Source organism: Columba livia, chromosome 5 (assembly GCF_036013475.1).
Source record: "Columba livia isolate bColLiv1 breed racing homer chromosome 5, bColLiv1.pat.W.v2, whole genome shotgun sequence".
Taxonomy (NCBI): Eukaryota; Metazoa; Chordata; class Aves; order Columbiformes; family Columbidae; genus Columba; species Columba livia.
In genome coordinates, this window is record NC_088606.1 from 48,414,701 (window position 1) to 48,429,915 (window position 15,215).

Below are 15,215 nucleotides of genomic sequence, written 5' to 3' on the forward strand. Positions count from 1 at the left end.
TGATAGCGGACTGTGATAGTGTAAATCACCTTGACCCCATTAGCTTCAGCTTGTTTAAACACCTTTGGACCACGAGCTGTGTGACTGTTCATAGATGAAACATGCTGACCTACATAAAGTCAGAAAAAGTCCTATGTGTACTTTAAAATCACTCCCCATCTTGCGACCTTTTGCCCAGGCATAAATTGCACCTGAGGAGATATGCCTGCAAACATCAGCACGCTGAATAACTCAATGAAACACATGGGAAACTGCTGGAGGTCTGTGACTGAGAAATATAATAAGAAGTCTTGTGTTTTATGTTACAATAAAGATCAGTGCTTGTTAATGTTAGTATTCAGCCAGCTGAATACTCATCCCTCAGATTGCTTCAGATGGAGAACATAAAATAACATGCTTTAGCAGAACAGTTTCAAAGACACTGCTGCAGGACATTACCCATCCCACAACTGACACAGACCACTGGTTGCAATTACTTTAGATTGGTTTTACTTGCAATTTTTTAAGGCAGTCCAGTTATAAGATGTCATTCTCCTTCCATTCCCATATGCTTTCTTAAAAATTACACAGATCACTGGTAGCAAATAATTTTCATTCTGACAGTTCACATCAATACAATGCACAGCATCATAGCTTAATAAAACACTTTACATAACAGACACATAAGGACAAAACAAAAGCATAAAACAATGCAGCTGCAGCTAGTTTACTATATTACATGACTGGAAAAGTTTCCTTTAATTTTCTCTGATCTTTTCAGTAGAATTTGAACTTCTGGTACCAATAAGCAAGAAAAGTTTCTTTTGGTATTTTTAGAAAGGAGAGAAAAAAATGTGGATGAAATAGAATTCAGAGGAAGTGAGAGAGATCACAGAAAGGTGACTTTTAAATATAATCAAACTGGTTTAACATAATAGTTATATGGGAAAAGAGATTTACCAGGCTCAGCATCTCCTAGGTAAAATGGAGCAGAAGAAGACAGAGACCTATTCTTCTGAAATAAAATAGTCATCTTCCTTCATGACCTCCAATTTGTGCATGTGTGATAGAGCTGGGGTCATTCTGTTTTATTAATTATCCTAACTAACAGACTCATTAAAAACATGGACAAACTGTGACCAGTGAAGGAGGGAGGGGGAAGAACAATGAACACCTCAAATTCAAGAATAACTATACAGATTTTAGGATAACAAAGTATATAAGTTTATTATGCATAGGCTCATGTTTTCATCTCTTTATTCCCCCTCCCAGGAAGACTTGCTATATGCCTATAGATATTTAAAAATAAAGATAAATAATTTTTGCACTTCTGGGTTTCTCTCTTTGGAGACCAAGCCATAAATCATTATAAAATGTCACTTGTTTATACTGGCAGCCTTTGAATGCACCTACTACTCTTCCTAGCTGGAAGGAATTTTCTGGAGGATTCTGATGTTTTAGACATTGTATAGAAGGCCTTTTTGGTTTAAATTTGATTTTTGCCCTTGACATTTGTGCCTTACTTACTTGTGTGCAATGGCAAGTTTAGTACCTTTAATGCCCGTACGATGGAGTGGCTGGATACTTTTGTAGCTCTGGCAGGTGAAGACCCTCCCTCTGGAACAATGACATAAGCTTGTATCCCTCCTAACAATGAAGACACAGTGAGTGTCCTCTGTGTAGGAACTGAAAACATGCAACACTTGGGGCATATTTCCAAAAGCAAATGCTATTTTTTTAACTCAGACACCATTTTAAAGTTATTAAAAATGAATAAACCTTAAGTTTAATTATGTTCGAAAGACATCAGTAGCACAGTGCATTTGTGAATTGCTGTCCAAGTTCCATGAGATTTTGATTTCTCCAGTTCTGATCTACTTGGCAACTTCATACTATTACACTCCACTCTTCATGTCAAGCTCCTGATGATTTTGTGTCTCATCAGTGGTCAGGAATTCATCACATGCTCCTGTTCGGTCACTTGACTGTTCTCTATGAACCAAGTGCACCATTTCTTGTGATTTGCTGGCACCTCCGTTTAATCCACTTGTCTTCCTGTCTTCCACTGCCCCTTTGCCGTTGTTAATCACCAGCTTTTTCTTCTGCCCACATCTAGAAAGAAATAAAAAGGAAATAAATACTATAAATGGCAACTAAGAAGAAAAAAAATGAAAGTCAATATTTAGGAAAAGATGCTTGGAAATGAAACTTGTGTCTGCCGGTGCAAAGGAAATGAAAATCATGTTGGACAGACTTATACAATGCAAAGTGTACAGTGTCTCCATATTGCATATTTTATTTTTGAAAGCATCTACCTTTATATGCAAAAAAAATTTGGCAGGAGCTCACTAATTCAGTCTGTATCTATCACTTCTACAGATAGAAATAACTTGCATTACTGAAAGCTAGAAAAGATGGATAAAGAACTGGCTGGATGGCTGGGCTCAAAGTGTGGTGTACGGAGCCAAGTCCAGTAAGTGGCAGTCACAAGTGGTGTTCCCCAGTGCTCAGTATTGGGGCCAGTTCTGTTTAATATCTTTATCAATTATCCGGATGAGGGGGTTGAGTGCATCCTTAGTAAGTTTGCAGATGACACTAAATGGGGTGGAAGTGGATCTGCTAAAGAGTAGGAATGCTATACAGAAAAATCTGCACTGACTGGATCATTGGGCTGAAGCCAGTTGTATGAGGTTTAACAAGGCCAAGTGCTAAGTCCTGCCTTTGGATCACGACAACTCCATGGAATGCTACAGGACTGGGGAAGAGTGGCTGGAAAGCTACCTAGCGGAAAAGGATCTGGGGGTATTGAACAGCCAGCTGAATATGAGTCACCAGTGTGCCCAGGTGGCCAAAAAGGCCAACAGCATCCTGGCTTGTATCAGGAACACTGTGGCCAGCAGGACTAGAAAAGTCATTGTTCCACAGTACTCGGCACTGGTGAGGCCTCACCTTGAATAGTGTGTCCAGTTTTGGGCCCCTCATTTTAAGACAGACATCGAGATACTAGAGAGAGTTCAGTAGAAGTCAACAAAGCTAGTGAGGGGCCTGGAGCACAAGTCTTATGAGGAGCGATTGAGGGAGCTGGGACTGTTTAGCCTGGAGAAAAGGAGGCTGAGGGGAGACCTTATTGCTTTCTACAACCTGAAAGGAGGTTGTAGCATGGAGGGTGTTGGTCTCGTCTCCCAAGTAGCAAGCAATAGGATGGAAGGAAATGGTCTCAAGTTGCACCAGGGAATATTCAGACTGGATATTAGGAAACATTTCTTTATGGAAAGGGTTGTGAAGTAGTGGTGGAACAGGCTGCCCAGGAAAGTAGTGGAGTCACCATCCCTGGAGGTGTTTAAAAGGCTCATAGATGAGGTTTTTAGGGACATGGTTTAGTGCTAGATTTAGGTTGGACTTGATGAAGTTAAGGGTCTCTTCCAACTGAAATGGTTCTATGATTCTAAGATTTTCTAACACTTGGATATATCCATATTTATGAACTTTGTATATATCCCACTATAAGGATGGGAACATTATAAATACAGACATGGGAACATGCCTTTGAAAATGCTGAAGTTCTTGCGACAATAGAAAATTTGGATGAAGCTCTCACCTCATTATACAAGATAATTTTTTCCCCATTTATATTAGCATGTCAGGCCTAGAATCAAGCCAACAGCAAGGAATTATGGAGAATTACTCCTGCTACTATCAACAGCATAACTCCTTATGGTATTAAGGTAGGAAATAGCTTTTAAAATTACACACATTTCAGTGCTGCCCAGTAAAATCTATATGTTGCTCTGAATGAACACTCTTCTTCCCCTCTCCTCTTTTGAAATTTGCCAGTCCAAAACTGATGTATGCTGGTCAATGTAGGCTAGATATTCTTTAGGGTAGTTAAAAAGTACTAGTTACACAGTCTGTCAGATTTGCCCCAGACTGTTAAAATGGTTCTCTTCCTACACAGTGCTGAACAGCCTATTTGTCCTTGAACAGCCATGTTTAAACTGAATATACAAAGGAGAGCTCTCTTAAGAGGGATAATGTCTCCGTGAAGGTGTACTTTAAAGTGTTTCCTTCTTACATTAAGCATATTTTGCTTGAATGACTAATTTGGCAGCTCAGTTCTTTCTGAAATATTATTTTTCTCATGCTTACTGAAATGTATGAGTTATTTTAGATCAGGGTTATTTTACATGACAGTTATTTTATCTGAAGTAGCTCAGTTCACTGTGCTAATGTTACACACACCTTTGGGAATGGCCAACAGAGGCCAGCGAGGAGCTGTGGAGCTCTAGAGTCTCTTGAAATAGCAGCTCAGCATGTCATTCCTGACATGATGGTTAAGCTAGGCAGCATCTTCTGTTGGACCCTGGAAGGAGATCCTAACACTTTTTACAACAGGTACCAGACAGAAACAATATTCTTTGCAACAAGAGGAACTGAGACATTGAGGAGCTGGAGCAAGTTCAGAGAAGGGCAACAAAGCTGGTGCCTGGAGCACAAGTCTTATGAGAAGCAGCTGAGGAAACTGGGCTTGTTTAGCCTGGAGAAAGGGAGGCTGAGGGTATTCCTTATTGCTCTCTACAGCTATCTGGAAGGAGGTTTTAGCACGGAGGGTGTTGGTCTCTTCTCCCAAGTACTATAGCAAGCAACAGAACATGAGGAAATGGCCTCAAGTTGTGCCAGGGGAGGTTTAGATGGGATATTAGGAATAATTTCTTCATGGAAAGAGTTGTCAGGCATTGGAACAAGAACAGGCTGCTCAGGGAAGTAATTGCGTCACCATCCCAGAAGATGTTTAATAGACATGTACATGAGGTTTTTAGGGATGCCGTTTAATGACAGTGTTAGGTCAACTGTTGGACCTGATGATCTTAAAGGTCTTTTCCAACCAAAATGACTCTATGAATAACTAATTTACCAGGACCACACTGAGCCTTGGCCATTTTGCATTTTGGTTTTTGCTTAAGACAACTTATGACAATACCTTTTTTTTTTTTTTTTTAAACAAAAAATACTGCAGCCAAGCAATTTGCTGTTTACTGAGAAGTCCCAAATACTTGTCTGAAATGTTTGAAATCTCTGCCATACTGATCTCCTAACTAGAAAGGCTAAATCTATTGATTTCTGAATCAGGAAATAAAGTACCTTGAAACTAATGCCCACATTCAATTAGGCTTTTTCAGACAATCTGAATGAGACTGATACTGGAGATGCTGCCATTACCATTCATTTAAAAATAGTGCAACTGACAACATTACACAAATAAAAACACAGATCATTCTCACTTTTAAAATAATTAAACACTTGAAATGTTCTCAACTTTCTGCCTAGCTACCACTGAAATGCTCAACTGTCCTTTCTCGGCTATCCAGTTTTCTCATAGCACTGCCGCAGTGTTAGTTTCAGACAAGCTGACATTCATGTGGAGCATGCTGACTGCAAGGCAACTACCTCTCTATGAATTTTCAGCCTTAGCACTTATCAGAATAGATGAAGAAAGGATTCTTGACTTATTTGTGTTATCATTTATAATGTGCTAAAGTGAAAGAAAAAATTCCACTGGTTTCAAGCATACCAGAGTATTCTTCTGCTTCAAAAAGTTTTCCTCACAGTGATTAACACATATTACTAGGGTTTAATCCATGCATTTGTACACACACATGCTCTCACATGCACCTTCTCTCTTTGCAACTCACTCCCAGCTGCATGGAAGCTATAAGTAAAAGATAGGTTTTCCATTAACAGTACTTCGGGCATAGTTTACAGCTCTGAGATTGTTTTTTTTCATGTCAGATGCAACCTATAATTAGCCATACTGGCCCTGTTTATCTGTTCCTATGGTGACTCTGGGTTAAGAAGGAGGAAACAATGGCAGTCTCTACTTTTAAAGGCATAACACAGTAACATATACATCAATAAGCCATGCTGTTCAGGTTGTATAACTGCATAAGTACTTCACAGAAAGAAAGTTGTAGAGTTTTCTGTCTTACCACATACTTGATAGGTTTCTTATTTCAGCAAGTTTTTAATAATACTGTCAAAGAAGCACTGGTATCATGGAACAGTCATATGGCAAACATACCAGGTGGTATCTCACTACTGACTTTAGCAAAACTGTATCAGTTTGCTCTGTCTGACAATTTGGCATTCAGTTTGCACTGGTTTGTCCCATAGAAGCTTTCTGCATCATGGGCAGGGACTGCCGGGGTTGCTCCCTCACCATGGTAGCAGTGATTTATTCTACCATCCATGCCATGTTTTGGAGGGCCTTGACACTAGTTCACAGAAGCATTAACATGTGCTTTCCTGCAAGAGCAGCAGACTAGGAATAAATTTGCTCACTGCTTCTTGAACAAAAATCTCCACATATTATATGGTTACTCTTATTAAAAAAAGTTCAAATTCAACTTTCAGGCAGAAAATAGTTACTCTGTTAAAGGGTTCAACTTTAACATTCAAGTAGCAAAAAGCTGTTTAAGATCATTGAGAAGTAACCTCAGAACAGCCCCCAGAGAAAATAAAATTAAGAACATTATAGCCTATCTTTCAGGCTAGATTTCTTTTTTTTTCAAATTTCCTGGCTAACTTTGCATAGATCACTGCAACTTTCTATCCCTCAGCTTCTTAATCTGTAAAGGGGAGTAAATAAAACCACTGAGTGTGCTGATAGCAGTGTTAGAATATATCCCTGTGACTACCAGCTGTGATATTGCTTTTTGTTTAGAAGGAACAAATTAATCCTGTGACAGCAATTGTGTAATACTGCCCTTCACACTATACACAGACAACACTATTAATGGTGAAGAATTATACCCAGTTTATCCTGTGGTTGCTACTATGTCCATCTCACACAGTTTTCACTCTAAGTGGACATTATAACATTCCTATTAATAAGTAATAGGCAGAGAATAATTAATTCTCTGTGATCTATATACAGTTAGTTTCCATCTACAAGTAAAGACTAAGTGGTTTATATAACTGCTGTCTTCAGATCATTCCATGTAAGTGTGAAGGCCTGTAAGTGTGTGTGACCTGTGCAGGACGCAGTGACCTGAGCCCTGAAACGCCAAGTCACAGACCTTTGCAGAGGAAGCTCTTTCCTGTGCTATGGTACTCTGCTCTTTCATGAAATTTTGACACCTCTTGATGAAAAAAATAGCAAGGCAGTGTGTTTTGAAAAAGTAAAGGGGCTAACTTACCTTCTTCGACTGTTAACAGCAATGCACACTGCAAGAATCAATGCAAGTGCCACAAGAGCAGCAACTATGATCAGCCAATCTGTAGGGAGAGTTGAGAGAGGGGAGGAAAGCATGTTAACATATCTATGTAGTTTTGCCATTTTGCAGAACTGCAAGAACACACATTTTTTTACATTCTTTAAACTGTCACACGTTTTTTCCTAGTTTGCATTAATGTTTGTTTGTTTTACAAAGTGCTTCTTTGCAAATCAAATACATTTTCATCATTCAGCCATACACAGGCCTTCTCAGATGAAATACCCCATCTCCGTTGGCACCTATAAGCACTGTACTTTGATGGAGTTGAATCACTGATTTACTCCAAGAGCAAAAGAAAAGGCTTAGCAATGATACACCTGCAATCCCAGGCACAAAAGCAGGATGACCTTCAGGTAGAGTGAAGTATTAATTTTTTCATTTAAAATCTTACTTTAAGGGGTATTTTTGTAGCAAACTAAAAAAAAAAAAAAAAGAAGTAATTACAAAACTGGAAGGGACCCTAAGAGGTCACATCAGCTACATTTCACTCTAGTTAAAAACAATCCATAGGAAGATAGCTGAGGAATATTCCTTATTGCTCTCTACAACTATCTGGAAGGAGGTTCTAGCATGATATAACAAGAGGAAATGACCTCAGGTTGTACCAGCAGAGATTCAGATTGGATATTAGGAAGAAATTCCTTTACAGAAAGGGTTGTTAAGCATTGGAACAGGCTGCCCAGGGAAGTAAGTTGAGTCACCATCCCAGTAGGTGTTTAAAAGACGTGTAGATGAAGTTCTTCGGGACATGGTTTAGTGACAGTGTCAGGTTATTGGTTGCACTTGATGATCTTGGGGGTCTCTTCCAACTGAAATGATTCTATGATTTGCTCTTAATATTTTTAGGAAAGGTGATTTCACAACCTTCCCATTACCCTTATATTCTACTACCATTATAGACAGATCCTCTCCTAAGAGCTAACTACTACATTTTGTTTGTTTGAAACAAGTCTCCTTGTTTAAAAAGTATCATACTTTTCATTTGAAACAAGTTACTTCTTCTAATTGGTTAATTATTATTACTCCATTGCAGAAAACTGATAAGCGTTCTTTTTGTAGTGTACTTTTCACATATTTCCGTTTAGTTTTATCTGAAAACTGTGAGTTCTTCAAAAGGTGCTTCAAAGGTTACCTTTGTAAAATTTTCCTTTTGCTCTTCTCTTTTTTTTTATTCAATGTGATTAACGTAATGCCTTGCACTGAACACAGAGCTTCAGCTCTGGAGTTGCTAGGCCTAAGTAGAGTGGGAGAATTATATTCTCTGTTTTAAAAAATACTTTACTGCTAATATGTTCCAGCATATGTTTGCATTCTTTCACAACTGTACCATGGTGTTGGCTTCTTTTCTTTTCTTTTCTTTTCTTTTCTTTTCTTTTCTTTTCTTTTCTTTTCTTTTCTTTTCTTTTCTTTTCTTTTCTTTTCTTTTCTTTTCTTTTCTTTTCTGCAACACTCATCTATTATTTTCACTGAACATTCTCATGGATATGATACTTTGCATATTTCTTTATTGAATATTGTCTGATTTCGTATCAATTTATAAAGCTTATTTGGATCTTAATCTCATTCTCAAATGCATGATTTCTCTCATCTTGATATTGCTGGAGAATTATATGAGTTATAATATGCGCAATTTTTCAGATTTTCAGACTAGCAAAAATGCTGAATATTATCTGATTCAGAACAAAGCCTGAACAACTGTCCCTGACCTACATTTTAATCTCTTATTTAAGTCCATATTAATACAATTCTGTTAAACTATTAATACAATTTGTTAAAACAAATTACTTCAAAAACTTACCTGGTACCTGGGCTGACCTTGATTGTGGAACTATTTTTGTTGTGGTGGTCTCTCCAGGAAAAGCAGTGGATTCATAAAGTCCCTTGTGTGGTCCTTGATTACCATATATACTGGAGGTAGATCCTAAAGAACAAAATTGACCATTAGGCCAAATGGCCAAATATGCTTACTAAATATGTAAAAGCAAGGTACAAAGATTATGATCTTCACAATTTAAAAAATCATATTCTAGAAAGTTCATGCTCAGGTAATTGAAAAGTATTTATACTGAAAACTATTACATAACCTATAAACATCATACTCATCTGAACTATGGTTAGTTTTAGTATTTTGAATAACAAACCTCGTGGTTTTCCCCTCTTGTCTCTCTCATATGTTTCAGTTTTAATTACACTATACTTTCATGAAACAAAATGCAATTATAATTGCCTAAAAATTTTCTGGAGAAAATGTACAGACATGAATGTTAGCAACTTTCTGAAAGAGGTTTTTGTCATACAAGCCAAATATCTTGTCTATTCCATGGGGAAAATAGAGGGAGGAAATAAGGAAAAAAAAAAAAAAAAAACAAACGCAAACTTTACTTTTTACTTAAACATAAAAGGGCCCTTCAGAGGGACCTAGACAAATTGGAGAACTGGGCAGTCACCAACCACATGAAGTTTAACAAAAGCAAGTGCTGGATTTTGCACCTGGGACATGGCAACCCTGGCTGTACATACATACAGACTGGGAAACAAGAGGCTGGAGCAGCTCTGTGAGAGGGATATGGGGGTTCTGGTTGACAGCAAGTCAAACATGAGCCAACAGTGTATCCTGGCAGTGAAGAGGGCCAACTGTGCCCTAGGGTGCAGCCAGCACAGCATTGCCATCCAGTCGAGGGAGGTGATTGTCCCGCTCTGCACTGGTGCGGCCTCACCTGGAGTACTGTATGCAGTTCTGAGCACCACAGTATAAAAAGGCTATAAAGGTACTGGAGAGTGTCCAGAAGAGGGTTACAAAGTTGGTGAAGGGTTTGGAGGGGAAGCTGGATGAGGAGCAACTAAAGTCACTTGGTTTGTTCAGTCTGAAAAAGAGGAGACTGAGGGGAGACCTCATCGTTGTCCACAGCTTCCTCACAAGGGGAGGTGGAAGGGTAGGTGCTGATCTCTTCTCTCTGGTGACCAATGACAGAATCTGAGGGAATGGCAGGAAGATACGCCAGAGAGATTTAGGTTGGATGTTAGGGAAAGGATCTTCACCCAGAGGGTAGTGGAGGAGTGGAACAGGTTTCCCGGGGAGGTCGTCATAGCCCCAAGGCTGACAGTGTTCAAGAAGAGACTGGACAGCAAGTAGTTCACAAATCTTACAGATGTTTTCATTATTTTTATTAACAAGAAACTTATTGGCTGGTGAGTTGTATTGCGTGATCTCATCACAAAGGATAGAGCATTAATTCAGCAACTAAAGGCCCTGATCTAGCCTCCAAGAAAGCTGACCGAGAGGAACATACTGAGTTGTCTACACCACATGTCAGCAGATTATTTTAAGCTGCTTTATATCATCCTTGAGAAATGACTGAGCTTTTCCAGCATAAAGTCCCTTAGAAAGGCACAAAATTTGTGTGCTTGGAGGACTGCTACATTCACTGTTTCCTTCTCTTGAGCACTGAGAAGAAGCAGCAGGATTCAGTCATGTCCCCTGCAGTTTTAGCTCTGGGAGGGTGCTTGCCAGTGTCAGGGAGGGATCCTCAAAAGCTCTCAACATTTCATTTTGATTACATACTAGATTTTTTTCCTTTTGACAGTTATTTTTTGGGGTTCCTTCAGTTGCCTGGTTTGCTATTGTTTTCAGCCTTTTAGCAAATGTCCTCTGCTCTGTGCAGGAAGATATGGCCTTTAAGAACATCTCTTAGGCAGGTTATAGAGAATAAGAAAAACCAAAAGGGAAATAATAATAGGAAAATAATTTACAGTTATGGTTAGAACACATTTTTAATCAATTGCCATTGTCCAAAAGGATAACTGCATGATGGAAAAATTAAAATGCTTGCAATTTGTAGTTCTTACTAGTAGGAAGAGGGATCTGCAGTTGGTCAAGATAATCTACAATGTCTGGAAAAACTCCAGGTATCCAGCTGACATGGGAACCATCTGTGGTGCTTGCTTGTTCACTTTCACTTCCAGGTGGAATGTCAGGTGCTAGTGGCTCCTTAGTTGCTTTCTCTCGATTAACATCATCCACAGACTCTGCGACTACCATGACGATGGCACAATCAGCTTTTAAAGTGAGTGCTCACAAAACCACCACCCACATTACTTCCCTTTTTCTTTTACCTCAGCAAGCCAGAAAGCACATCCATCTCCCTCATTCAAAACACAAAAGGAGAGAAGACATGAAGGCTTCCCTTTCTTCTTCCACTCTGTCACTGGCTTCTGAAAGACCCTTAAGCACCACATCCGTGTTCACCATGTCAGAGGGAGATATTGATTACATATATAGATACCAGTGACAGATGGACAGGGAAGACCTTTAGAAGAGACCACAGCAGCAACAACCTGACCCTGTAATTCAGGAGAGAGTGGCCATACTGCAGCCAGACATGTCTCTCTTGCCTGTCAATGCACCCATGAGGAGGAGTAAGGAATTGAAGGCAGAATTTATGGTATGTGATTCTTCTGTGATTGCCCTGCCCGCACCACCAGAACAGCATACCCTGGTCATGGTGCTGCTACTGAGCCACAGGAGCAAGACATCCGATTAACCCACCAGAGTACCTCCACCACACCAATCATGGTTCCAAAGCATATCAAGCCTGATCCTGTTGATGCACAAGAAAGGAAGATGTGGCTAGGGATTCAGAATCACCAAAGTGTATGTCTTGCAGACCAGTTAGAAGGCCACCCAGAAACATGCTTCAGCAGAGGACAGAAACTGCCAAGTTGGTACCAGCAAGGAGTCTCTTATACCTTGTCCAGAAGGTAATTCTATCAACAGCACAGATCCCACCACAGGTTTTGGAACTGCAAGTCCACACCAGGAATGTAGAGCCCCAGAATGAGAAAGATTCGGAAAGGAGCCCATTTCAGAAGAAGTGTCTTGTTTCTCACCAGGCACAAGAAATTAGTATGATCCATTGTTCTTACTAGTACCCATCAGAGGAGAGCCATCACCAGCTTTGTTCATACTAGCTGTGGTCCCATGGAGGACCTCATTCCCAAAGGCATCTGTGGGATGAGCGATGAATACTGTGCCCTGTCCTCGTTCGTTATCTAAAAGTAGAGGTGGCTGAGTTGGGTCTTTGTAGTGGGCACCATCAGGAGAGGCAACAGCTGTTACCACAACAATTTAATTAGCTGTGAATTCCATGTGTATGCTGCTGTGCCCCTCCAATTCACACCAAATTTAAGACTTCTGTTCACTTTAAACAACTGCTACCCTTTTCTCACCACAAAAGGGTAGAAGACAGAAGGGAGACCTACTGTCCTTACATACATCATCACTGCTCTCTCAATGCATTGATCACACATTTTCATCCACTTTTTTACTTAATTCAAAAGATTCCCAAGTACAGTGGACAGAGGGAAAGGACACAGAGGTCATAGTCAGGAGAATTCCCTGACTTGCATCTCAGGCTGACAACAGATCATCAGCTTCAGGGACACTGTCAGGTGCTGCTACAGTGTGTTTTACACTACTGATTTCCGTACTTACAGTAGAAACTCATTGATTCTCCTTTGCTGCTCAAGCCTCTGTGAGTGGTGACAAGTTACAGAAAATTATAATTTTTTGTTCTGTTCAAGGTAGACGTAAGACCAGATTTCCTCTCAGAATAAGCTTCAAGTTTTGGCTTTACTGAAGGATTTTATCTATTAGAATGATTTTGTGGTGTGGTGTTTACTGAACCCACCACCCACACTGTTGTTCTCTTCCTTATATGCAGACTAGACTTTTGGTGGCGGTTTTTGTTTGGTTTGTTTTCCTAATGGGATCATAAAGAAGAAAACAAACAGCTTTCCAGCTTCACAACATAAGATGTCCTGCTTTTTCAGAATAGCTAGCTCATGTTGTATAATGGCAGAAGCAATGAGACAGAAGAGATATCATCAACCATAAAAGAAATGTAACTGGTTGTCACAAAATCAAAAATAGGTCTTGAGAATTGTCTGTTTAAGAAAGGATTAAAGGTTAACTTCCCTCTTATTTCAGGAATAAGTCATATGCTTTTCATATTATGATTGTAGAACATTATTTTGTTGTTAGAAATGGTATGCGTTATACAAGGCTACATCATGGTTGCTGTGTGACGCCAGTTTTGTAAATTCCTTTCACCATTCTGTAAACTAAAGGGACAAACACTTTGATAAAACCTATGAAAAAAGCTCTCTTCCCCCAGATGAACATTCACAAATTAAAAACATGAACCTGTTGATGTACAAATATACATAAATATGAATTCAACTTTATGGTAAAGACAGTTCGGTAAATTTTATAAGCTATGTAATGAACTGGATGCAACTCTATAGATATGCTTCACTAAAGAACAGAAAGCACTAAAAGTGGTGTTGGTAAATAACAAATACTTTATACAGAGCTAAATTTGAGAACTTCTACTACCATCCAGACAGAGCACAGAGAAAATTAATCACTGTATAATTTATGTCATTGTCTTAAAGAGATCAGTAAGTTACTCCTTTCTACAAGTTCATGCAATATCTTTCCAAGACAGGCCATTTGAGAGACAGAGGTGATGAAATATACATAACTGACATTATTACTAGTACCTGTAGAGAAAGACACTTTCATGATTATTCTCTCTGGAAGGAATAGTAATTCTATTTATTATAGCAGGTTGTGTGGCATAATCATCTCCCTTGTCCCAACCTGGATACACCAATGGGTCTTGTGCTGAGTTGTTCTCTTTGGCCTGATGGTTGGAGGCCATAGCTATTATGATGATGGTGCAGCAATTATTACCTCAGTATATAAAGTTCTGTTTCTCATGTTATTCTCCTCTTCGATTCTTGTCTCTATGACAGGCCTTACATGTCTACTACATTTAATGGAAAAGTAAAGCAGATTTGCTTCTTATTCTGCTTTTTGTTTAGAAAAGCTGCCTACTGTCACTAATAGGACTGACTCCTTCCTCAGACTGAGCATACACTTTTCAGAATCAAGATAGCTCATTGTTTTTCAAGAGTATTTACCCAAATGACGCTGTCGACTTTGTATTGGCTGAATATCAAACTAAATCCACTCATGCAGAATTAAGAACAGCAAAGGCAGAAATAACTGCAAGAATATGGCCCATCAGTAAGATTTTAATCACAGAATTTCAGTGTATTGACTTTGGTGTGAAATGAAAGATGAAAGAAAACAAAAGTCCTCTGGAAACCCTTTCACTCGAAATCATCACCAGGATTGGAAGAAGATTTACATGTGCTTTAAAGTATCCCGATGAACAATGACAGAAAAAAGCTGTAGGAGAATGTCCTGGTTTTGTTAAAAAAATGTTTCTCTTTTAGTGAATCTGCCTGTCAGCTAAAGCTTTCATATTAGCTGCATTTTCCTGGAGAACCAGATACAGGTTTTGGCAAACATAGCAATGGAATGCAAAATTATTGATAAGCATGGATGGACATCTCGCAAGAGGGACGACGAGAAACAAGTGACCAAGAAACTGACCAACTGTGTATAACATTCCATTAATGTGAATACTTCACATAAAAGTGGGAGATCACGAGGATCTTGTCCCTTTTTGCCTTTTTCATCCCTTCTGCTTACGACCAACTTTAGGAGAGGATCTTGCTAGTCGTCCCCGCGAACTGAGGCCTAGTGAGAGACTGAATCCAGCTCCGGTTGGCTGCAGAGTCTAATCCAGGACTTTGGGTGCCAGCTCTGCAGTTGCTGAGACTTTCAAGATTGGTTTTGTATATTTTGTATTATTTTCTCTATTCTTATTAGTAGCATTAGTAAAATATGTTTAATTTTTCCAGCTCTCTTCTCTCTGTCCTTCTTTTCCTCCCAATTGTCTGTCCTTAGTGGGAAGGGGGGAGAGGGAGGGACAAAAGGGGGAAGGGGGGGAGGAGAGGAGGTTAACAATACATCTGCCAGGGTTTTATTGTCATCCCACAATCTAAACCCTCGACAGAGAAGCAGTGGAAGAACAGATAGAAACAACAGTTCAC

The 15,215-nt window shown here is 39.3% G+C and overlaps 1 protein-coding gene across 4 annotated transcripts in view; it reads right to left on the minus strand.

Moving 5' to 3' along the window:
- Positions 1-466: 466 nt before the first annotated feature.
- The window catches only part of CD44 (CD44 molecule (IN blood group)), a 52,324-nt gene continuing 37,575 nt past the window's right edge, over positions 467-15,215 (minus strand). For all 4 annotated transcript variants that reach the window (XM_065064871.1, XM_005500232.4, XM_005500233.4 and 1 more), the window contains 3 exons: positions 9,049-9,171; positions 7,173-7,251; positions 467-2,091 (listed from right to left, as the gene is read on the minus strand). In XM_065064871.1, coding sequence (XP_064920943.1) covers positions 1,875-2,091; positions 7,173-7,251; positions 9,049-9,171 — 419 coding nt within the window. In that variant the 3' untranslated portion in view covers positions 467-1,874. The remainder of the gene's footprint in view (positions 2,092-7,172; positions 7,252-9,048; positions 9,172-15,215) is intronic.